Consider the following 25,421-nt stretch of genomic DNA (forward strand, 5'->3'; position numbering starts at 1 on the left):
GTGTTAGCAATGAGGGAGGCTCTGTGGGTGTGGGACCCTCCCGGCCAGGTGTGGGATATGATCTCCTGGTGTGCCTGTTTGCTTAAAGCGCAGTATTGGGGTGGGAGTTACCCGATTTTCCAGGTGCTGTGTGTCTCAGTTCCCCTGGCTAGGAAAAGGGATTCCCTTCCCCCTTGCGCTTCCCAGGTGAGGCAATGCCTCGCCCTGCTTCAGCTCTCACTGGTCGGGCTGCAGCAGCTGACCAGCACCGATCCTCCGGCACTCCCCAGTGAGATGAACCCAGTACCTCAGTTGAAAATGCAGAAATCACCAGTCTTCTGTGTCGCTCGCCCTGGGAGTTGGAGACTGGAGCTGTTCCTATTCGGCCATCTTGCTCCGCCTCTAGGTGTCATTTTTTATGACTGGGACTGTGATACATTTTTCCCAGTAAAGTTTGGGAGGCAAAAATATATATTTTTTAAATTTTGACATGCATTAAGAAATTTTGCTCTACAAGATTTGTACAAATTTTTATGTTCCAAGAAAAGTAGGGGAGAGTAGTATCACCTCAGTTGCTCTCACACAAATGTCCTGAGTGACAGGACTTTTAGGGACACAGGCACACGGCCATATCCCTGGTGCCCAAACAGGGCAGGGGCATCTGGATCCTGGGAAGCTCCAGGAAAGGTGAGGGTGCCCTCTAGGGGATACCCTGCTAAGGATCAGAAAGGGGCCAAGGAAGTCAAGAGATTACAGCAGGTCTTAAACTAAGGGCAAGTTCAAGTGGAGGGCGTTAAGGCTCAAAGAGCAAGCTGAGGTGAGAAAGCGGTGGAGACTGATGGAAGGAGAAGGTAAAAAGCTCCAGGGAAGCTAGGGGAGGCACATCAGGGTTCTCCACTCCTCCTCAGCATTGAACTTTGTAGTGGTCATGCTGGGGGTGCTCTGTGAGCTCTAGAATGTTCAGCACTAGCTGGGGACTTTACCCACTCAAGGGCAGCAGGACTCCCTCTCCCAGCTCTGACAAAGAGCAGTGTTTCCAGACTTTGCCAAATCCTTTTCCCAATGAAAAATTTGCCCCTGGCAGAAGCAATAATCTACACTAATCTATAAAAGTAAATCACCACTAAAATCCATCACCTCTTGGTAGAAGAATTACAAGTGTGAGAGGGGTAAAATGGAGGTCTTCAATATCTACCGAAATGACTTTTACTTAATCAGCAATTTGATGTCCCAAAGGCATATTTAGAGGTGATGCCACATGGCTGCCTGTACCTCACAGCAGAAAGGGTATGGGTTTTCCAAGGGTCTGTAACCGTGAAGCAGAAAGGTCTGGAACTACGAAAGGGAGTGACACCCACTGGGTTACATTAAAAAGTGGGATGTAGGGAATTCTGTAGATATTGGGAGAAAAAAATACACAAAGTAAACCCAAACCCCATTCTGATTCTCTCACCATCTTAGGGCCATCTTGGTTATCTATGAATGGTAGCATAGGGATTTTTGTATATTTTCAAAATTGTATACTGTTGGATCATTTTTAAAATAGGAATAAATCCCAAATTGGACCAAGAAACTGGACACTGCTGGAGTCTCACTTTTGGCCAGGAGAGCTGACAACATCCTGCTCCTGGCCTGGACACTGTCTGATTCAGGGGCCTAAATGCTCTGTTATTATGGAGAAAGAAGATGTTTTGAACATTCTCACCATTCACCTATCCACCTCTCACACCCGTCGACCTCTCAAACCTCCTGCCCACTCCTGGATTTCTTTCTTATTTGACTGAGCTCTATATCTGTCCCTCATCCATTCTAACATGTGGTGGGTCCAGGTGGTGGCTTCTACCCATGATTTTGTTTAAAAAAAAAAAAAAGAGAGACAGTCAAAATTACTTTCCCTGACACCTCCTTAAACTGACCTCCACCTGCAGCCCCATGATCATTACCAGCAGCATCTGGACACTTTTTTTGGTAGTTAGATGCTTACCATATCTCATTAGGAAATGTGACTCTCTCCACCCTGCATAAAGATTTCCCAGTAGAAATGAACTCAGAGATATTGCCTGTGTGTTCCCAAAGGAAATGGTTTCTAGAAGAACATATGAAAGCTGCAATTATAGAAAAGACCACACAAAACATATATTATGTAGATGATTCTCACAGTTTCTTTAAGAGATACATTGTAAAACATCACCTTAACAATTATTCTAGAAGAATAAAGCGTGCACACTGTTTCCTTAAATAAATTTTAATAAAATGGTTCCTCCCATGTGCCCAGGCTGGGCCTCTGAACAAAATTCTCCATTTTCAGTGGCAATGCCTGAGAGGAGGACATGGACTTAGGCCTGATATGCAGCCATTCCTGTCTACCCTGACCCTGCTGCAGAACAGTATCAGCCCAGGGCCCAAATCTGCTGAAGAGCTGAGTGAGAAAATTGAATATCTAAAGCCTCTTACCTTTTTCCACTCCACTGCAATGGGTACCACTGCAGTCCATTTGCCCCTAAGGACACCCACCTGCTGGTCTTTGGCTTCTAAGAGTCAGACCTCACTGGCTTCTCTGGGTCTCAGCTGCTTTCACTCTACTGAGTGATGCACACAGCTAACCTGACAACATTGTGCCCCAAAGCAATGTTTTCTGTGTCCCTCATTATGGAGCTCACTGTCCCTCACCACATGGGCAAGTGCTTCCAGGGTCTCTCAATTTCTCAACACACATTTTAACACAGTACCTCAGCAAAGGAAGTGATGATAATTTATCTACTTTGATAAAATTCCTGAAAAGATCCCTAGACTGCAAAATTTCGGTCGAAAGAAGACAGAAAATGCTTTCTAATTGCAAAACACTGGCCTCTTTGCTTTTCAAAAAAGTATCCTTGAAAGAGCCAAAATAATTTTGCAAAAATAAATTGCAGAACTTAAACGTTCTTATTTGAAATCTCACAAAACATTACAACTATTAAAAAAAGAGGCTGCTGGCATAAGAATACAAATAGGGACCAAAGGGATACAATTGAGAGTCCAGAAATAAACCCTCACCCTCATAGTTCATTGCTCTTGCATAAGGGTGTCAAGATAATTTAATGGAGAAACAATCATCCTCTCAAATAATGGTGCAGAAACAACTAGATAACCACATGCAAAACAATAAACTTAGAAAACCATACTTCCAACCATATCAAACAATTATCTAAAAATGGATCAGTGAGTTAATTATAAGATTTATAACCATAAAAACATCTTAGTAAAAGACATAGGGGTAAAACTTAATGACTTCAAATGTGCAATGCATTCTCAGATATGACCCAAATGCCTGAGACACAAAAAGGAAAAACAGATAAACTGGGCTAAAGATGCAAGCCTTTTGTGCATCAAAGGATATTATCAAGAAAATAAAAAGACCAAACACAGGATGAGACATAATAGTTGTAAATCACATAGACAATGGTTTCATGCCCAGAATATACAAAGAACTGCTACAACTCGATAACAAAAAGACAAACCACCCAATTTATATAAATGGGCCAAAGGACTCAAATAGACTTTTCTTCAAAGAAGATATGCAAATCATCAAGAGGGGCCTGAAAAGAAACTCAACATCATTAGTCATTAGGAAAATACAAAGTCAAAGCCACAATGAGATAACACACTACACCTACAAATATGGCTACCATTCTTTTAAAACGTTAAATAACAAGTGAAAGCCTTATGTAGAATTTGGAATCCTCATACATTGCTGGTGAGATTATAAAAACGTACAGCCACTAGGAGAAACAGTTGTGCTGCTCCTCAAGAAGCTAATCATAGAATTCTCCTACGGAATAGCATCCATTCCTAGGTATATACCCAAAGAATTGAATCCAGGGACTCAAACAGGTACTTACCTAGGATGTTGATTGCAGCATTACTCACAAAAGACAAAATATGAAAACAATCCAAGTGTTCATCAACACATGAACAAACAAATGTGGTGACACATACAATGGAATGTTAATCTGCCATAAAGAGGAATGAAGCTCTGACATCGCTGGAACATGTAGGGACTTTAGAAACATTATGCTAAGTGACATATGTCAGAAACAAAATAACATATATCTATAATTCCATTTATATGAAACATCAAGAATAGGCAAATTCATAGAGACAGAATAGAGATGATCAAGTTCTGGGGTGGAAAATACAGGGAGTTATTATTGTTTCAAAGATACAAAGTTTCAGTTTAAAATGGTAAAAATTTTCCCAGAAAAATAGTGGTGATGGTAACTGAACACTGTGTATGTGGTTAATTCCACCTGATTGCACATTTTAAAGTGGTTAGTATAGCACATTATTCACAGAACTGTGAAAAATTGATTTCCATTATTTAATTCACCCAGGCTAAGGCGTTTGTTATGGCAGCTGAAGCCCTTGAATACATCATCTGAACCAGTGTTTTCAATGAAACATATCACTCTTTCAATCAAGTTAGCTGGAAGCTCCTGTGCCCAGAAGAAGCAGACGTCCCAAAACAAGAGCTCCAGCAGGGCCTCAACCAGCACAGGTCCCATAGGGCAGCCTCAATGTCAGGCCCTGGATGGCATGTGAGGTTATAGTGATACAACCACAACGTGAAAGTGTAAGTGTTTTTACTACTTACAGACACTGGGGAGAACCCGGCACACCTGGAGACCACAGATAGAGAGGTCAGTGAGCCCAGGCAGGGAGGAGAGAAGAGACCGGTAAGCCAATGGCTTTAGTAAGTTCAGGTGTTATCTGACAGGTTTCCAGCAGGGAGTTTTAGTGGATGTGTTTAAAGCAAGCAGCAAACACTGGGACCAGGAGATCATGCTGTGACTGAGAAGTGGTCACTTTAAATGTGAGGGCAAATATCGGATTTATGAGTTTAAAGAAAACAGCTGGAGAGAGGGGAGCCCAGCACACCAAGCAGGAGAGATGCCTCTAAGATTTTATCTCTGGCCACCAACTGGACCCACTTGAACCACATACAGTATTGAAAACTGCCATGGTGACCCAGGCCTGCCTCTGATGTGAGGCAAATAAACGTACACCTTAAAAAATGAATGCCAAGGCAACATGACACTATGAGCACTCATGACATTCATGGACACCAGCAGGGTGTGATATCGTGCCCTGAAGTCGGAATCCTGGGTTCTGGTCCCTGGGAATGAGAAAATGAAAATGACTTGTCCCTGCTCCCCGGGCATTGATCCTCCTGCCCTGGTGGACACCAAAGATGGTCAGGAAGAAATGAGACACCCAGAGCCACAGCTCAGCCACCAGACCCCAGGGAGAAACAGAGTGACTGAGAACTGTCTCTTTGACCATGGGACTCACAGCCCTTACCGAGCAACCAGCAGAGGCCTCTCCTCCCAAGAGGCATGAGAGATTCACCCTGCACACCTCCAGGAAGGACAGTTTCCTCTGGGACACCCAGGTCCTGAATGTCCATCCTTGGAAGCTGCAGCCAAGCTTGACACAATTAGAGAAAGGAAGGGTCCCTCTCACCAGGCGACACACAGCTCACCCACAGCAAAATGGGGTGTCCATGTGACAGGGACCTGTTGCAGCTCCAGCCTCCTGCACTGAAGCGGAGAGCCAGATGAGGATGAAAGAGGGGAAAGGGCAAGAAAGTGCACCCTGACCCAGAGCCATTCGGACAGCAGGAGGTTGAGACCCAGGACTGTGCTTGCCCAACCGACAGGGTATGTGTGTGACTGTGTGTGTCTGTGTGTGTCTCTTTTGTGTGTGTGTTTGTGTTTCTGAACATAGTGTGCATTGAGGTTTGGTGACAGAATCACTGTTGAAAAAGGCAGAGGCCTCTACAATTCCCAGGGACCTGACACACAGATAAAAGGAAAAAGAGAAGGAGGGGCAAGCAGGCAGGACTGAGAGGGGAGGGGAGAGAGAGGTGTCCTGGGCTCAGACTCCACCTATGAGCCTGAGAAGTGCTCCTGCCCCGGGAAGAGGCTCAGCAGAGAAGGAGAAAGGACAGCATAGCTGACAGCTGTGCTAGGAAAGATTCTGGATCCCAGGCTCATCTCCACAGAGGAGAACACACAGGCAGCACAGGCCATGGGGCCCCTCTCAGCGCCTCCCTGCACACTGCACATCACCTGGAAGGAGCTCCTGCTCACAGGTGAGGAGAGAACTTCCTGGGAGAGGACAGGAGGAGGAAGCAGAATGATTGGATGGATTTTCCTGGAGAGGATGGGGTTCTAAGAAATAAAAGAAGAAAGCACTTTGGGAGGCTGAGGTGGGTGGATCATGAGTTCAGGAGTTCAAGACCAGTCTGGTCAACACAGTGAAGCCCAGTCTCTACTAAAAATACAAAAAATTAGCCAGGTATGGTGGTGTGCTCCTGTAATCCTAGCTACTCAGGAGGCTGAGGCAGGAGATTTGCATGAACCCGGGAGGCAGAGGTTGCAGTGAGCCAAAATCATGACACTTCACAACAGACTAGGCAACAGTATGAGACTGTCTCAAAAAAAAAAAAAAAAGAAAAGAAAAGAAAAAGAAAAGAAAAGAAAAGAAGAAACAAAAAAAGGAAAGAAGGCTCTGTTGGAGCCTGGATAGGAGAAAATACACCAGAGAGGGACAGGGGTCAAAACAGGAAAATCACATTGAACTGGAATTGGTAAGAAGTAGGAAACTCTCAAGTGTTCTGTTTTCCTGGTTAATCAACACTGGACACCACATTTTGAAAAATGATAATAATAATGATTATCAGATGACACTTCAAATGAAAATATAAGCATTGCATGAAACACTGTCCTCAGCCAAAAAACTCAACAATTGGTAAAAGAAAAAAAACACCCCAGGCATGGAGGGACCTGGGAACTTTCACATCTACAGGAGTCTGCAGCCTGTTCCAGGCACTGGGGTGCAACCAATATCATAAAAGTCCCTGTCCTCATGGAGCTCACGCTGTCATGGGAAGGAAGACAGACATGCAAAGAGATCTAGAATGTGAGGTCAGGTGTTGACAAGAGCTCCGGAGGGAGCAGAGCAGGGAAAGGTCAGAAAGGGAAGACCCAGGGTCTCTAAAGGAGGTGTCAGGAAAGAAGTCTAAGGATGCCCTGATGTGAGCAGGACCTGAGGGTGGTGTGGAGGGAGGCATGAAGATCCCTGGGAAAGAGGATTCCAAACAGAAATATGACAAGGTAAGAAGGGTTGAAGAAATGGAGGTCATGCTGCTGACCTTCACCCAGTAGGACAGTAGTTCACACACACACAAAACGGGTGTATATGTGTGTCCTACTGTCCTACTGGGGTGTGTGTTTGTATGTGTGTGTGTGTCTTCAAGACTGATGACTGAAGAGATCTTCTCAGGACACAGGGCCCCATTTTTCACCCCCATAGATATGTCGCAATATTGACTAATGTTCTCTCCACCTCCTAGCATCACTTTTAATCCTCCGGAATACACCCACCACTGCGCAAGTCACGATTGAAGCACAGCCAACCAAAGTTTCCAAGGGGAAGGATGTTCTTCTACTTGTCCACAATTTGCCCCAGAATCTTATTGGCTACATCTGGTATAAAGGGCAAAAAATGGACCTCCACCATTACATTATATCATATGTAATAGACGCTGGAACAATTATAGCTGGGCCTGCGTACAGTGGACGAGAAATAGTATATTCCAATGCATCCCTACTGATCCAGAATGTCACCCGGAAGGACACAGGATCCTACACCATACAAACCATAAAGCAAGGTGATAACAGTAAAGGAGTAATTGGACATTTCACCTTATACCGTGAGTGATTCCACATGATCCCTGGGTGTTGGGGGGTAGGGGTCACTTCTACTTTACACAAACAGGATTGTCAGGCCTAGACTGTGCCTGTGTCCCTCTCTGCCTTATGTCGCATGTTGGTGTTTTGGCATTTAGTGGAGGACACACACAAAGGAGACAAACTATAACAGATCAGAATTCCTTTCCTACCTCCAGACCCTGCAGACACTTGCTGCACAGGAAGGACAGTCTGAAGGGAGGGTGCTCAGCAAGAGATAAATCTCAGCCAAGCACCTCATTCCTTCTTGATAAACTGGATCCTGAGAAAGACCCTGGAGAACTGAGTAGGGCTTTGAATAAGAGGCCCCCTGAGATACTCTCAGAAAAGCTCATCAGTGGAGCCTCAACCCCAGATCCCTGTCCCTAAATCCTTACTCCAGATAAAGCTGAGGAGGCTGTACCAAGGCTGGGTTGTGGCAGGGCTTACTGGGACGAGGGATTCACCAGCTGTCTGAGGACTGTGTCTCATGGAGCTGCTCACTGCCAGGGCTCAGCCCTCAGAGCCTCATCTGGGCAAGGACAGAGTTTTCTTCACCTGGGACTCAGAGTGGAGAGGTCAGAAAGACAAGCTTTGTAGTCCATCAGCCAACTGCTTTGCGAGTCTAATGTCCCCAAAAGCAGAAACAGAAGAGAGAAAATGTACCTGGCAGCAGCTTGTCCACAGGGATCTCACCTAAAGGTGCTCTCTCATGGAAGTGAATAATAATAAATGCTGTTTGTGTGAACACCTCCACTGTGCCAAGCATTAGGTCAGGTGACTGTGAAGAATTTACAATTTATTCACAGATAGCATGAAAACCCACAGTCCATTTGCCATTTACCTTATTTGACTGAGAGAAAACTGAGGCACAGGAAGGCACAGTCTCTGAATCAGAGTCACACAAACACAAAAGGCAGATCAGGGTCACATGAGGTCTGTCTGCAGCCACAGGTCCATCCTCTCCTCCACCAGAAGTGAGGGCTTATTGGATTCCAAGGACCCCATAGTCATTTATTAGCTCAAATTCTCTCAACTTCAGCATCCAAACCTCAAAGAAGTGAGAGCAAATGGTCAGCTGATTAGTCTGTACTCCAGAACTAAATCACCTGCCTCAAGTGTCAGAGTCAGTGCAAAAAATGTCCAGGTATCCCACTCAGATCTTAACCCCTATCACTGAACCTGAAATCCTGTTTCCCAAAGTGTCCATGTCACCGGCATGACAGGAGAAAAGAGAGGACCTTGTTTTCCTTCCCCACTCACACCCCGCATCAGCACAGGCCCAGTGAGAGGCACACACTCAGGAGCTCTCACATAACAAATGAAGGAATTGAATGAAGAAATGAATGATCCATAACCTCTTTAGACTGCATCTTGGATGCAGAATCCTAGGAGGTCTAGCCACACGTGTCCCTTGTCATTCAGAGGCTGACACCCATGTTTCATCCCCCACTATCTCTTGCCCCTAAAGCCAACCCACCTCATGTAACTCTGAAGCCCTTAGGCCACTGGAGGGTTTTCATTGCTCCCTGATCCTGGCCTGTGGAACTGGGGACACCTGGTCCCTGGGGTCTCTGAAGTCATTCTAGACCCCACTGTTCACTGCCATGCTGCCTCTGCCTCTCTCTGCTTCTCTGTGTCCCTCATCTTCCTCCCACTTCATTCTAACTGGCAAGCCCTGTCCTACACAGCTTCTTCCTCCAACCCTAGGCCTTCCCCAGACACTCCGTCTAACTAGGCTAACTGTTCTGTTCCCTTCCTGCTAACACTGTGGCCTGGCCCACCTCCCAGGAAATAGGAAAGGCACAGAAATCACCTCGAGTTTCCACTCCTGCCAATCTTCATCTCGAGCCAATGTCCCCAGGTCATTAAGAGAATAAGCTTCCACTGTATTCCCATTCAGGGCTCTGTCCTTTTGTGAGGCTGTTCTGGGGACAAGACAATGGGACAGGGATAGGCAGCTCCTCCATCCTCTCTTATAATTCCTAGACAAGTTCTTCTGGCCTCCTGCACAAACAAAACCAATTTATCCCGATGGTGATTTGCAGTAAAGAAAGATTTTAATGACTCCAACTCTGCCACACAGGAGTATGGAGGTTTATTATTACTCAAATCAGCCTCCCTAGTGGATCAGGGGTTAGAGATTTTCAAGGACAGTTTCAGGGGCACAGGACTAAAAAATGGGTACTGCTGAGTGTTTGGGGATGAAATCATGAGGGCGGAGGAAAATGGTCTGTTTGTGCTTGAATCTGCCTGAAGGTGGGGACCACATGACTGGCTGAGCCATTAGTCATGGGTATGGATGAGGTCAGCGGGTTGACAGAATGCAAAGAATGAGAAACATCAAAACACCAATCTCAGGTTCTACAATAGTGATGTTATCTACAGGAGCAATAAGATACAAACTTTTAAACTCTGGCCAAATGACATTTGAGCAGTAAGGGATTATAGAAACTGTGCCTACATGTTAGCAGAATTCAGTTCCCTCCAATAATCTTAGTCTCATGGTCTTTCACCAGTTTTACAAAGGCAATCGGTGGGCAAAATAAGGGTATTAGTGTTATGGAGGAACTATTATCATTCTTGCTTCAAAGTTAATCCATAAACTACATTCCACCCATGGTTAGCCTGGCCTATGTCCAGGAATGAGTGAGGACAGCCAGCCTGAGACTAGATGCCAGATGGAGTCAGCCATGCTAGTTTGCTGTCACTGTTGTAATCTTTGCACTGACTCACCAGGGTGTCAGAGGCTGGGCAGGCCTGCAGTCTTCAGAGCCAATGGGCTGATTTCACCCATTTCACTCATGACTCCATCCTCAACCTACTGTGGAGTTCACATTCTCCAGCCACTTCCTAGAGACTTCCGGTTTCCTGTCAGCCATATAACAGGCTTGAAATTTGTCAGTCGGTTCTAACAGTAAGTAAAAAGTGGAACAAACTCAAAAGTCAACAACTCGTTAAAATCCCTCAGAGATGGCCGGCACAGTGGCTAACAACTGTTATCCCAGCACTTTGGGAAGCTGAGGTGGGCGGATCATGAGGTCAGGAGATCGAGACCATCCTGGCAAACACAGTGAAATGCCATCTCTACTAAAAATACAAACAAATTAGCCGGGCGTGGTGGCAGGCACCTGTAGTCCTAGCTACTGGGGAGGCTGAGGCAGGAGAATGGCATGAACCCGGGAGGTGGAGCTTGCAGTGAGCCAAGATCTTGCCACTGCATTGCAGCCTGGGCAACAGAGCGAGACTCCATCTCAGAAAAAAAAAGAAAAAGAAAAACCTGCTGTTAGAGAAATGAAGAATGTTTTTGATTCCTACTGGTAGAATGCACACAGCTGAGAAAAGAATCCCTAACTTGAGGATGTGTCAATAGAAACTTCCAAAACTGAAAAAGGAAAGTTCCAAAAGAGTGGGGGGAAAATGGAACAATATATCCCACTTCATATTTAACATGTTGTATTGACTATAGCAATTTTTAAATTTTGTAGTTGTGGTACAACCTCCAAGGCTGTAACTTACACATAATGGGAATACTGGTGGTTTCGGGGACCTGTTGGAGGTGGCCAGGGGGTGCTATCTGATGGTTTTACAGCCTGTGCCACATATGATTGTTTCCTCCTGATGATGCCATTTTCATAAGTTGGGGTTCTTCGTGTGGGGGACACATGAGCCATTGTCGTCTCACTTAGAGTCTTCCTGATTCACACAAACTTAAACTCCAGTTGTATTTCCTGAGGTTAACAGAAAATGAAGAAAGCATTTCACATACCTGTTTTGGGCTCTTCCCCATTTTTCCTAACTCTGCACAGAAATTAGAAACAGGGAGTTCTTACTATATTTACTAACATAACACATATCACTTCTTTTAATTCGGCATCACTCCTCCCTTTATGTAATTGACACACTGACCAGTTCTGTCCCTTTAACGGGACTCTCTCTACTTAAGGACTTGCTAATTTCAAATCACCTTTGGCATCTTTCTTTGAGCATAATGTGATCCTGCTGGAATTCACCCCACACCTAAACCTTGATTGGGTATCAAGAGAAATACTACTAATAGCAATCGATCTTAGATGTTTGGACCATCAGTAAAAATTTCCACTTATGACAACATTTTAATGTTTCCTCCAAATCTTTTTTTGTTTTGTTACTAGAGTCAGAACATAACATGAGGTCTAAACTCTTGACAACTTTTTATGGGAAAATTATAGTATTACAAATTGAGCATCCCAAATCCAAAAATCCAAAATCTGAAATGCTCCAGAATCCAAACCTTCTGACCACAGATGTGATGCTAAAAAGAAGTGCTCCCTGGAGCATATTGGATTTTAAATTTTTCAGATTTGGGATGCTAACACAGTACATCTGCCATAAATATTCCAAAATAAATAAAATTTAGAATCCAAAAACCTTGGTTTTAAGCTTTCTGCATAAGGAACACTTTATCTGTATGAACTATAGGCATGAAACTGTACAGGAGATCTCTAGAGCCTCCTCATCCTGCATAACTGAAACAGCATAGCCATGGAACAATGCCCTATTCCCCTGACCACAGCTCCTGGAAACTACTATTCTACTCTATGATTCACTCTGGAATCCACTGAGATAAGGTACATAGAGTAGTCTAACTCCTAGAATCAGAGAGTAGAATGTCTAATGAGAGAAAGTGTCTGCAAGACTTCTTCCCACATATTGCTCTAATAGTCACCAAACACATAGGGTCCATGAGGGCCAGACTTCCATCATCAGTTCATGTTCGCCCTTTCCACCAGTCAGTTCTGCATTTGCAAACACATGTATTTCTAGAAAGATCCACATGGTCCTCACCTGCCCTCTACAGGGGGAAGGGAACATCATGGATGCAGAACAGGGAATATGGTCTTGGTCCAAAGCTATCAGCTCTTGCCTGTCCCCTTCACTCTTTGTAGGTTATTCCTTGGACTCTGCTCTATCTTTAGAGGTCACTGGTTCAAGTCACTTACTATGAGACAGCTGGGAAAACTGCCCAACCTTGTGACTCCACTGCCTGATGACTGAACTGACCTCCAGGCTTGACTCTGGTTTCCCCTGTGTTATTTCTGCTCAAGTACCCAGTCCCAGGCCAGGCTTCCCAGTACCCAAAGGGTTTAAGGACAATGAGAAGTTTCATCATCCATCTCTAAGATGCCCTTGGAAAGGGAAGCTGCAGAGAAAACATACCTTGGGGGCAAAGTAAGACTGAAACTAAGATTCCAGCACTGCATGCTCCAGGTGAGGACCACAGGGTGGGCCAGGCAGGCAGTTGGAGAGGAAGGGACTCAGAGAGGCACCCGGGGCTATGACTGCTGGTGCCATGTTCTTCCATGACCTAATACTGCTGCTCAATTCACACGTGAGAAAGTCTGTGCTTCTCCCACACACAGAAGGCAGCCTCATAATCTCTGAGCCCTCAGATTGCCATGCATATGTCTTGTAACACACACATCTGCCATGGGCTTTTTAGGACTTGAGTGGGCTGAGAGGTGGGAAAGACAATCTCTGATTGAAAAATGCCTTTGTATGAATCAAAGGTGCCACACAGTGCAATCTTCTCTCTGTTATCTGCACAGTGGATATTCCCAAGCCCTCCATCTCCAGCAGCAACTTAAACCCCAGGGAGGCCGTGGAGACTGTGATCTTATCCTGTGATCCTGACACTCAGGATGTAAGCTACCTGTGGTGGATAAATGGTCAGAGCCTCCCTATCAGTCCCAGGTTGCAGCTGTCCGAAAACAACAGGACCCTCAGTCTATTTGGTGTCACAAAGGATACTGCAGGACCCTATGAATGTGAAATGAAGAACACAGTGAGTTCCAGCCGCAGTGACCCAGTCACCCTGAATCTCCTCTGTGAGTATCTTCTGTTCCTCTGTGAGCCAGGCTGCCATCCCAAATACACATGACCAGAGGCCAGGCCTCTCACCCCCTCTCAGGTCCAAGAACAGAGACCTTTAAACCTGGACATCAAAGCTGGCCATGATGACTAAGAGTAGGCTTAGGCTTGATCAACAATGGGAGAGAAGAGGCTGCTCCTGTCATGGGAGAATCAGGGTCCACAGGTTATGATGGGAGAAACAGGTGAATGTCTCAAGCTCCAGATCAGTGAACACAGCAGGGATTTGGCTGGAACTTCAGTGTTGTGACTTAGTTCACAGGGTCACTGTGGCCCTTCCACAGGCCAGGATTTTCCCTTCCCTCTGACAACATCACCTGTGACTTTATTTTCTGCTCCAGATGGCCTAGATACCCCCACCATTTCTTCTTCATACACCTATTACCATCCAGGGGAAGTCCCCAAGCTCTCCTGCCTCACAGACTCTCACCCACTGGCAGAGCATTCTTGGCTGATTGATGGGAAGTTCCAGCAATCAGCACAAGTGTTCTTTATCCCCCAAATCACTAAAACATATAGAATGGCCTATGACTGTTTCATCCATAACTCAGTTACTGGTGGAACAAATCTCATAATTAAGAGCATCATAGTTTCTGGTAAGTGGATCCATGGAGCATTGGCCATATGTTTTCCAGTGAAGTCTATCTGGCTATCAAGGAAGAGCCACCTGCCCTCTGCAGAGGGAGAAGGAAATAAAAAACCCAGGACAGGGAATATGTTTCTGCTCCAAAACGACCAGCTTTTGCCTGTGCCCTTCACTCTTTCTAGATCATTCCTTACACTCTGCTCTATCTTTGGAGGTCACTGGCTCAAGTAAGTCATCATGAAACACCTGCAAAAAACCACCCCACCTTGTACCTCCACTGCCTGAGGACTGAACTGACCTCCAGGTTTGACTCTGGTCTCCCATGTCTTATTTCTGCTGAAACATCCAGTCCCAGGCAAGGCTGTTCAGTATCTCAGGGTTTCAGGACAATGGAAAGTCCCATTATTACTCATCTCTAGAATGTCCTTGGAAATGGAAGCTGCAGAGAAATCACATCTAGCGGGGCAAAGTAGGATGGAATTTGGAAGGGGCCCAGCAGTGGCACATTCCAGGTAAGGAACCCAAGGTGAACCAGCCAGTCAGTGGATTAGAGAGGGACTGGGAGGTGTACCAGGGCCTGTGATTCCCACTGACATGTCTGTCTGTGACCAAACACTGCTACTAAATTCACACTTGAGAAAATCTGTGCTTCCCTAAGACAGAGCAGGCGGCCTCATAGTCTTTGAGCCCTTAGATCATCATACATCTGTCTTGTGACACACACACCAGCTATTGACTTTCAAGGACTCAGGTGGGCTGAGAGGTGGGAGACGCCAACTCTGATTGAAGGATGTCTGTGGAGGAATCAAAGGTGCCACACAGGACAATCTTCTCTCTGTTATCCACCCAGCGGAGTTGCCCAAGCCCTACATCACCAGCAACAACTTCAACCCCAAGGAGAACAAGAATGATGTATCCTTAACCTGTGTACCTAAGACTCAGGGCTACACCTACATGTGGTGGGTAAATGGTCAGAGCCTCCCGGTCAGTCTCAGGCTAAAGCAACCCGGTAAAAACAGGATCCTCATTCTAGCCAATGTCACAAGATATGACACAGGACCCTATGTATGTGAAATATGGGATCAAGTTGGTAGCATCTGCAGTGACCCAGTCACCCTGGATGTCCTTTTTATCTTTGGTTCCTCTGTGGACCAGGCCACCAGCAAAAATCCAAGCGACCAGAGGCCAAGCATCTCAGTCTCTCTCAGGTCCAATACAGACACTTTTATTTCTGGACACCAGGGCTGGCCATGACTCCCTGCCCTGGGAAAACTTGGCTAGGCACAGCCTTAAGCAAGAATATAAAGGGAGAGGCTGCTCTTGTCATGGGAGACTTGGGGTCTACAGCCTGTGATGGAAGAAAGACGTGAATACCTCAGGCCTCGGCTCAGTGAAGACAGAAGGGGTTTGGCTGGGCCTTGAGGGTGTGTCTTGGCTCAGAGGGACACTTTGTCCCTTTGAGAGACCAGGAGCATCCCCTTCCCTCAGACGACATCATCTGTGGCTTTATTCTCTTTACTCCAGATGGTCCAGATTTCCCCAGCATTCTCCCTTCACTCACTGATTACCGTTCAGGAGATAACCTCTACCTGTACTGCTTTGCGAAGTCTAACCCACCAGCAGAGTATACTTGGACGGTTAATGGGAAGATTCTGCAAACAGGACAAGAGCTCCTTATCCCCCATATTAGTACAAAGCATAACGGGATCTATGGTTGCTCTGCTCGTAACTCAGCCACTGGCAAGGAATGTTCCACATTCAAGATTGTCATAGTCTCTGGTAAGTGGATCCCTGCATCACTGGCAATAGGGTTTTAGGTGGAGTCTATCTGGCTTTCAGAGAAGAGTCAGGAAAACACTTTTATTCCCAGCCTGTGTCCCATGGGCAGAAGCAAATCCTAAATTCTCCTCCTGAACCCTCTCAATTTGTCTCTACAGACTCTCTTCTCCTTGTTTCTCTGTTTTCTCATGGCTGACCTTGTGTCCAGTCTGAGAAGGGTAGGGAGGGGGCTTTGTCAGTCCTGAGCCCTATGTGGTGGAAGAGGCTTCATAGAGGGACAAGAAGGAGAGTCCCCAAGATCAAGTTGCTTCTCGCTGTCTCCAACACATCCCTTTCTGCCACGTCTTTGTTTTCTTTTACTTACTCCATGTGCTACAAATAATATCTGAGGCTTTGAAACAAGCTCACATTTTTCCCCCAAATGAGAGGAGGAAGCCCCTTGGATGAGAGAGGAGCAGCTCAGATTGCTGCCTCCTCTGCTCCAGGCTTCTCCAGTGACTGACCCTTCCTGACTCCACTGGGGTGTGTCCCACTGGGGTGGGACCAGCATGTGTGGAGAAAGACCCCTGATGGCCTGTCCTGAATTCAGCTAAATTGAGCTGCTGGTTGAAATGAAGCCTAGGCTGCAGGGAAATAAGAAGAGAGGGAGCCTTGGGGCAGACTCTGGAGTTGTATCCTGGCTCTGAAGTCACCGGCCATATGAGGCTGTGGGCACAGCACGTGGGACACAGCAAAGAGGACAATGAGTGATGTACACTTGGAGAAATAGGGAGATTCACCTCTGGGCCTCTGCATGGCAGCAAAGGGGCAATGCCAAAAAGCGTGTATTTATAGAGTGTAAGACTACCAGGACACTTATATATAGCTATTATAAGACTTATCATTAACTATTTCTAAGTGTGCAATTTAGTGTTGTGTAACCATCACACTATCCATTTCCAGAACTTTTTCCTTTTACCATATTAAACCTCTGTACCCTATAAACAGTAACTCTCACTCCTTCTCCCCCTAAGCCTTAGCACCCACCATTCTACTTTCTGTCTCTATGTAACTAGCTATTCTATCTTTTATAAATGAAATTATATAATAATTATCCTTTTGTGTCTGGCTTATTTCAGTTAGCATAATGTCATCAAGGTTCATCCATTTTGCACGATGTATTGGAATTTTATTCCTTGTTAAGCTTGAATAACATTTTGACGTATAGATGTACCTCATTTGCCTACCCACTTATCTTTCAATGGACTTTCCGTTGTTTCCATTTTTTTGCTATTGTGAGTAATGCTTCTCTGAACATCAATGTGCAAACATTTGTTCAAATTTCTTTTAATTCTATAGGGAGTATGTCCAGAAGTGGAATTGCTGGATCAAATGGTAATTTATTGTTTAAATTTTTTGACAAACAGCCACACCACTTTTTACAGTGGCTATAACATTTCCCATTCCCACCAGCTATGTACTAGAGCTCCAATTTTTCCATCTATTTGAAAACACTTGTTGTTTTATGTTGCTGTCATTATTGTTGTTTATCAAAGCCACCCTAAAGTGTGTGAGATGGTGTCACGTTGTGGTTTTGATTTGCATATCTCTAAGTATTCGTGACGCTGAGTAACTTTGCGTGGCCTTATTGGATATTTGTATATCTTCCCTGAAGAAAACTCTATTTTAATCCTTTGCTCATTTTTTAATTGGGTTTTTGGATGTTTGCTGTTGTTGACTTCTGGTTTTTCATATATCCTATAAATTAATTAGGTATCACACATATAATTTGCAAATATTTTTCTCATTTCATGAGTTGCCTTTTTACTTTCTTGATAATGTTCTTAGATATATAAAACGCTTTGATTTTTATGAAGTCCAATTTATCCATTTTGTTGCCTATTCTTTTGCTGTTACAACTAAGGAATCATTGTGAAATCCAATATCATAAAGGTTTTCTTCTATCTTTTCTTCTAGGAGTTGTATAGTTTTTGCTCTTACATTTAGATCGTTGATCTATTGTGGGTTAATTTTTGTATATGGTGTTAGGTAAAGGTTCCACTCATTCTTGCCCTTGGATATCCAGCTTTCCCAATATCATTTGGTGAGAATACTGTCCTTTCCCCATTGAACGATCTTGGCACACTCGATGAAAATCATTTAGTCATATATGTAAGTATTTCTTTCTGGGCTCTCTGTTCAATTTCATTAATTTCTATGTCCTCCTTTATGCCAGTACCACACTGTATTTGGTTATTGGGGCTTTGTAATAAATGCTGAAATCAGGAAGAGTGAGTCCTCCAGCTTCATTTTTCCTCTTCAAAATTGTCTATTTAGAGTCATCAGAGTCAATATAAATTTTAGGACAGATTTTTCTTTTTCTGCAAAAATGTTACTGAGATTCTGATAGGAAGTGTATTGAATCTGGAGCTCACTTTGGGTAGCATTGTCCTCCTAACAATATTGAGTCTTCTAATTCATGAAAACAAAATGTCTTTCAATTTATTGATGTCATCATTAAGCAATATTTCATGGATTTCAGGTATAATCATTTTACCTCTTTAGTTAAACTTATTCCTAAAATATTTTATTCTTTTTGATATTAATACAACTTAAAAATTTTTTCTTAATTTCCCTTCAGATTGTTCATGGTCAGTGTATTGAAATACGACTGATGTTTGAATGTTGATTTTGTATTGTGCAACATTACTGAATTCATTTAATTCTAACAGGTTTGTTCCATCTTTAGAATTTTCTACATATAAGTTCAAGTTATCTGCAAACAGAAATAATTTTACTTCTTTCTTCCAATTTGAATGTCTTTTTAAAAATTCTCGCCTAATTTTTCTGACTAGATTTTTCAATACTACATTGAATGGAAGTGTCAAAAGCAGCATCCTTGTCTTGTTCCTGCTCATACAGGGAAATCTTTCAGTCTTTCTCCATTGAGTATGATGTTAGCATTGGGTTTCTCACATATTGTCTTTATGTTGAGGTGGTGTCCTTCCATTCTTAGTTAGAATGTTGTTACTGTGAAAAAACATTGAATTCCATCAAATGCTTTTATTGATTCAATCTTATTACTGATTATAGTTCTATTCATATTTTTGTGTTTTTCTAGGAATTCATCTATTTCATCTAGGTTATCCAATTTATTGGCATACAATTATTTCCAGTAATTTCATAATCATTTTATTAGAATAGGTAGTAATCACTTCATTTTCTTTTTTTTTTATTTCTTTCTTTCTTTCTTTAACAGAGAGAGACAGGCTCTCACTTTGTAGGCCAGCCCAGGCTGAAATACAGTGGCATGATTATGGCTTACTGCAGCCTCAATCTCCTGGGCTCAAGCAATTCTCCTTCTTCAGCCTCCCAAGATACTAGGAATACAGATGCATGCCAATATGCCCAGCTAATTGATTTTTATTTCTTTTTTTGTAGAGCCTGGGTCTCCCCAGGTTACCTATGCTGGTCCAAACACCTGACCTCAAGAAATCCTCCCATTGTGACCTCCCAAAGTGCTAGGATTAAAATATGACCCATCATATTCAGACTCCATTTTCATTTCTGATTTTAGTAATTTTAATCTTCTCTCTTTTTTCTTAGTCAGTCTATTTAATGGTCGTCAACTTTGTTGATTTTAACTTGAAGAATCAACTTTTGGTTTCATTAATTTCCTGTATTCTTTTTCCATTCTCCATTTTATTTTCATCCACTCCAATCCGTATTGTTTCCTTCATTCACTGTGCTTGGGCTTAGTTTGTTCTTCTTTCAAATCCTGAAGTATGAGAGAACTTGCTTCATACCATTCTTTTAAAGGTTTCATGCAGTCAATGAAACAAGATGCCACACACAGGCGAACCAATGTCAGCTGCTATATTACTACCATCATCATTAGCCTTGAGGTCAAATAGTCCCAGCATCAAATCTCAGATCCACCTATTACTAGCCATACGACACCAGGAAAGGTTTTACACTACTCTAAGCTTCTGTCTTTTCATCGGCAAAATGGAAATAATATCTACTTGACAGAGTTACTGTGTGAATTAAATGAAGTACAGTTAAAGCATTTAGCAAAGGGCCTGGCACATAGGACGTGCCCCTCAACAGTACCGGTTTCCACATATATGTAGAAAGAGAGGTACCACATAAAACACTAGGACACGGTTACTGACTACTTGTGGGAGAGAAAGCAAAAAAACTAAGTGCAAAGAATCAAACCTGGTATGTTAGTTTTTACCAACTGAGATGCATCCAGGATGGGATTAGACATATAAGATAATTTATCAGGGAAGACACGTCTGAGGGAATGTGGGGCAGCCATGAAGGTAATATGGGAGAACTCACAGACCACTATGCAAAGCTGACTCCTGTGAAAAAGAAAGAGAAAGAAGTTTTAGGTATCAATACAGTTTTAAGAGTTTTTGCATGGCTGATGGGGAGTCCTCCAACCAGTTTCCCATTAAAGTTAAACAGAGCCTCAGAGAACTAGGCTTGCTTTCACACCCTTGCTGGGAGCCTGTGGGAAGGAAGCTTTCTGTGCAAAGGACTTGGTGAATTTGAAATGCACTGACCTGGGCCTTCTGTCAATCGTGTCCCTGCCATGAAGACCTGGCAGGGTCTCATTCATGGCTGCCACAACAGAGACACTGAGAAAAAGATGCAACCATGAAAAAGTGGAAAAGTGGAAAGTTCTAACAACATAGAAAATAGCAATCAGCCTTTCTCCCATCTGAAAGCTTTCTGAAATATCGATTGCTGTTGAGAATTGACAGAGGACTGATCACCAAATTAGAAACATGGTTAGAGGGGAAAAAATCTGCAAGAATATAATCATCTCCCATCAACTTTCCAACAGAAATAATGTATTACTTGAAGAAACAATTATACAGTACCTCGTGTTACATGCTTCTTCCTGAGGCTTCCCCCAGTAAAATAAGATCACCTCCATCCCTCATTTTCTTTCTTTCCATGACAGCTCCTCCAGGAAATGAATATCTATCCTGGCATATTCCGACATAACAACCGTGATGTCATCTCTGTATTTCAGGAAGACTGGCAGGTATGATGGCTTTTTCTCTTGTCCCGTTTCCTGCAGGACTGACTGCCATGCTTGGGAGAGGGAAAATACTTATTTGTCTGTATCTGGGACTGGATCGCCTCCTTCCTCCACCAAACTCCTGCTTCTCAGCACTAATTCCTGCAGTTCCCTTTCTCCCTGACCTTTAACTCCCTGTACCCCCACTGTCTTTTAGACATAATTATCTCCAGCCTCTGTTCGTTTGTTTCTCAGATTCAAACGAGAAACACAATTTCACATTGTGAAACCTTCTTCATTATTTTTCACATCTCTCAATAGTGCAATTCTCTCCATTCCCATAAAGACCAACCACTTCTCAAAGTGTTGCTTGACTTCTTGTCTCCAGACTTTGAAACCTTCCTTGCATATTACTGCCTCATTACCTTTCTAAAATCTAGTTAATTCACTTAATCAAGAATCTCCAAGGGTCTACTCTAGCCTCTTTGTAAGTTCACATTTCTTCTATTTACTAATCCTTCTCACTTCCTTTACCTCTTCTTCCTAGTATAATTCCTCCATCTTAATCAGAACTGTCTTCCTACACATCCCTGCCCCTTCACCCATATAGACATGAAATTCTTAGTTTCAATGCTAAGCCCGAAAACAGGGTGAACTCCCCTCCACCATCTGCACTACAGACTTAACCAAACCCTTCATCACAAGCAATCTCTGACCTCGTGGAGAACAAAGACTTTAGGATTAGCCTGTGAACCTGAGACTCAGAACAAAAACTATGTGTGCTTGAGACCCTTTCCTGATGAACAATTCACGTATTCAAAAAAGATACAGAAATGAAGATGGCAAGGTCCCTACCCCAGGGGATATAAACCCTAAGACAGGAAATGACACCTGAAAATAATCATGATACCAAAATAGAAAAAAAGTGAAGGCCCCAAGAAATCAGAGAAATCTGATGGAAAATATAGCTACACATTGGAATCACTGGAAAACATTTTTTAAAGTGGATGCTCAAGCCCCACCCATGAGTTCCACTTTAAAGGTCTAGAGAGGGACCCAGGCACTGGTAATTTTTAAATCTTCCCTGACACTACTAACATGTAACGAGGATGGAGAACTCTTGTTGTAATAGGTAGAACTTAAAACTAAATCAATGATTTTCAGCTAGAAGAAACGGAATGACCTAAGGACCTTTTTCAACATACATAAGACTATACTTTTTTGGCCATAATTATTAATGGGCTACACCAAGAACTCAGTAATCCAGTTAGGAAACAGAAGCTGAATGCAGAAGCCACCTTATTTTTAAGTGATGCTAAACCTTCTCTAAATAATATTTATGGGAATGTTAATAATATGAGTATTCTAGGCTGGGCGCAGTGGCTCACGCCTGTAATTCCAGCACTTTGGGAGACCGAGGTGGGCAGATCATGAGGTCAGAAGATCGAGACCATCCTGACTAAAGGCGAAACCTCGAATCTACTAAAAATAAAAAAACAAAATTAACCACGTGTGGTGGCAGGCTACTCCAGAGGCTGAGGCAGGAGAATGGCATCAACCTGGGAGGTGGAGCTTGCAGTGAGCATAGATCGTGCCACAGCAGTCCAACCTGGGCAACAGAGCAAGATTCCATCTCAAAAAATCAAAATAAAAAAGTTAAAAAAAATGAGTATTCTAAAAACTATATGAAATTTCTGGAAATCGAATATGTTATCAGTCATAGTGTCATATGCCACAGAAGTAACTAGATTTCTATGTGAGCTGTGTCTTTACCATAATAAACCTAATAAAAATCTCATTAGATTTTTAACCATAGTCATTTTAAATCTTTGTCATTCCCAGACAGTTGCTTTGATTCTTCCTCAAAGTATTTATATTCAGCTATAGTCCAAAATTGCTTTTTCTTCAACGAGATATATGGAAAAGACTCTGACAATGACTCTTGAATACAAGTTTCTGATAACTTCAAGGTCATACCACTGGACTTTCTGAGAACTTTCAAAATTTTAATGAACAGGCTGATACCTTCATGAAATTCAAGACAAAGAAGAAAAAAACCTCAGTTTTATTGGACTAAATAATCAAAACGATGTTTTCATAATTTTTTATTTGAAAATGTGCCGATTCTTTGCATGTTTTCTTCTCCAGATTTATGAACTTTCTCTTTTAAGCTCTTTATACTTCACAGCAATTTACTAAAGTATACTTTTGTGAACAAAAATTGAAACATTTGCTTTTGCTCCCAATATGAGTGCCCCAGAATTGGGAAACTATTCATGAGGATTCATATGCTTATAGTAATAAAGTTATCTGCACAAGTTCAGTAAGAATCTTCTCTCTTTATAACAGGACACATTGGAAAACATTGGTTATGTTACCAAGGCTTTGACTGGGATGTTCTATTTGACAATATACATAGAATAAACCCATAGGGAATACAGGGAAAGTCTGAAGTTGGCCTTGATTTGGCTTCCTAGTCTCAAAAGGTTTTTGAAAGTTTAATCTGAGAGTTTTATAAAACTTCTAGCAAAGCAAAGTTTAAAAAGAGTGTCTATGGTCCATTGCTACACTTGCTGCACTTAGGTAAAAAATCTAGGCAAGTTTGGTGAGACTCAACCTATTTTGCAAACTAATTCATCCTACTGGAATTATCTTTGGTAAAAATAGAGACTCCTATGTAGAGAAAAAATATGTTAAAAAGAAAAACTGTAGTACACCTGTTACCATATTGAACCACTGTTCATTATCTTTGAGTATTTATAATCCACTGGTAGACTGGACTGGACCCTAAATTCTTTTAGTTTTTCCAATGCAATTTTCTCCACTGAAATCATTAAGAAGAACAGCTCTGTTGCTGAAGCTATATAAGCTTGGACAGTGGATGCAGGACAGTGGGTGCAGCCCAACAAGTGAGAGTGGAAGCAGGGTGCGGCATCTCCTCACCCAGGAAGTGCAAGGGGGAAGGGAAATCTCTTTCCTAGCCAAGGGAAAACGTGAAAAACAACACCTGGAAAATCAGGTCACTCCCACCCTAGTAAGACGCTTTACCAAGGGTCTTAGCAAATGGAACAACAGGGGATCATATCCCAGGCCATGCTCAGAGGATCACTGACCCACGGAGCCTCCCTCATTGCTAGCACAGTAGTCTGAGATCTAACTGCAAGTCAGCAGTGAGGCTGGGAGAGAGGCGCCCACCATTGCTGAGGTTTAAGTAGGTAAACAAAGTGGACAGGAAACTTGAAATGGGTAGAGCCCACCGCAGCTCAAGGAGGCCTGCCTGCCTCCATAGACTGCACCTCTGGGGACAGGCCATAGCCAAACAAAAGGAAGCAGAAACCTCTGTCGATGCAAATGTCCCTGTCTGACAGCATTGAAGAGAGTAGTGGTTCTCCCAGCACAGACTTTTGGATCTGAGAACAGACAGACTGCCTGCTCAAGTGGGTCCCTGGACCCTGAGTAGCCTAACTGGGAGACATTCCCACTAGGGGCAGACTGACACCCCACACCTCTCAGGGCCAAGTACACCTCTGAGATGAAGCTTCCAGAGGAACGATCAGACAGCAACATTGGCTGTTCAGCAATATTCACTCTTCTGCAGCTTCTGCTGCTGATACCCAGGCAAACAGGGTCTGGAGTGGACCTCAAGCAAACTCTAACAGACCTGCAGCTGAGGGTCCTGAACGTTAGAAGGAAAACTAACAAACAGAAAGGACATCCACACCAAAACCCCATCTGTATGTCACCATCATCAAAGATCAAAGGTAGATAAAACCACAAAGATTGGGAAAAAGCAGTGCAGAAAAGCTGAAAATTCTAAAAATCAGAGTGCCCTCCCCCTCCAAAGGAATGCAACTCCTTGAGAGCAATCGAACAAAGCTGGACAAAGAATAACTTTGACAAGTTGAGAGAAGAAGGCTTCAGACAATCAAATTTCTCAGAGCTAAAAGAGGAAGTACCAACCCAGCGCAAAGAAATTAAAAACCTTGAAAAGAGATTTGACAAATGGCTAACTGGAATAACCAATATAGAAAAGCCCTAAAATGACCTGATAGAAATGAAAAACCATGAGAGAAGAACTACGTGACAAATTCACAAGCTTCAGTAACCAACTCGATCAACTGGAAGAAAGGGTATCAGTGATTGAAGATCAAATGAATGAAATGAAGCAAGAAGAGAATTTCAGAGAAAAAAGAGTAAAAGGAAATGAAAAAAGCCTCCGGGAAATTTGGGACTATGTGACAAGTCCAAATCTACGTCTGATTAGTGTACCTGAAAGTGACCAGGAGAATGGAACAACTTGGAAAACACTCTGCAGGATATTATCCAGGAGAACTTCCCCTATGTAGCAAGGCAGGCCAACATTCAAATTCAGGAAATA

The 25,421-nt window shown here is 43.2% G+C and overlaps 1 protein-coding gene and 1 long non-coding RNA gene across 3 annotated transcripts in view; one reads left to right on the top strand and one right to left on the bottom strand.

The window, feature by feature from the left end:
- LOC140711854 (uncharacterized) overlaps positions 1–25,421 on the bottom strand; it is a 591,910-nt gene that overhangs the window by 54,374 nt on the left and 512,115 nt on the right. The gene's annotated exons all lie outside the window — the stretch shown is intronic.
- LOC119621683 (pregnancy-specific beta-1-glycoprotein 2-like) lies at positions 5,558–23,439 on the top strand. The gene is made up of 6 exons (XM_073016375.1): positions 5,558–6,112; positions 7,376–7,735; positions 13,340–13,618; positions 15,772–16,026; positions 20,984–21,067; positions 22,886–23,439. The coding sequence occupies exons 1-5, from the start codon at positions 6,049–6,051 to the stop codon at positions 21,025–21,027; spliced, it is 1,002 nt and encodes a 333-aa protein (XP_072872476.1). The 5' UTR covers positions 5,558–6,048; the 3' UTR covers positions 21,028–21,067; positions 22,886–23,439.

The sequence above is a fragment of the Chlorocebus sabaeus genome, chromosome 6, assembly GCF_047675955.1.
Source record: "Chlorocebus sabaeus isolate Y175 chromosome 6, mChlSab1.0.hap1, whole genome shotgun sequence".
NCBI lineage: Eukaryota > Metazoa > Chordata > Mammalia > Primates > Cercopithecidae > Chlorocebus > Chlorocebus sabaeus.

What these genes read in the sequence shown, in the direction of transcription:
- LOC119621683 (XM_073016375.1), top strand. Translation starts at nt 6,049, where the DNA reads ATGGGGCCCCTCTCAGCGCCTCCCTGCACACTGCACATCACCTGGAAG. An exon ending in GAAGGAGCTCCTGCTCACAG is followed by an intron (nt 6,113 to 7,375) that starts GTGAGGAGAGAA and finishes TCCACCTCCTAG; the next exon opens with CATCACTTTTAATCCTCCGG. An exon ending in TGGACATTTCACCTTATACC is followed by an intron (nt 7,736 to 13,339) that starts GTGAGTGATTCC and finishes TTATCTGCACAG; the next exon opens with TGGATATTCCCAAGCCCTCC.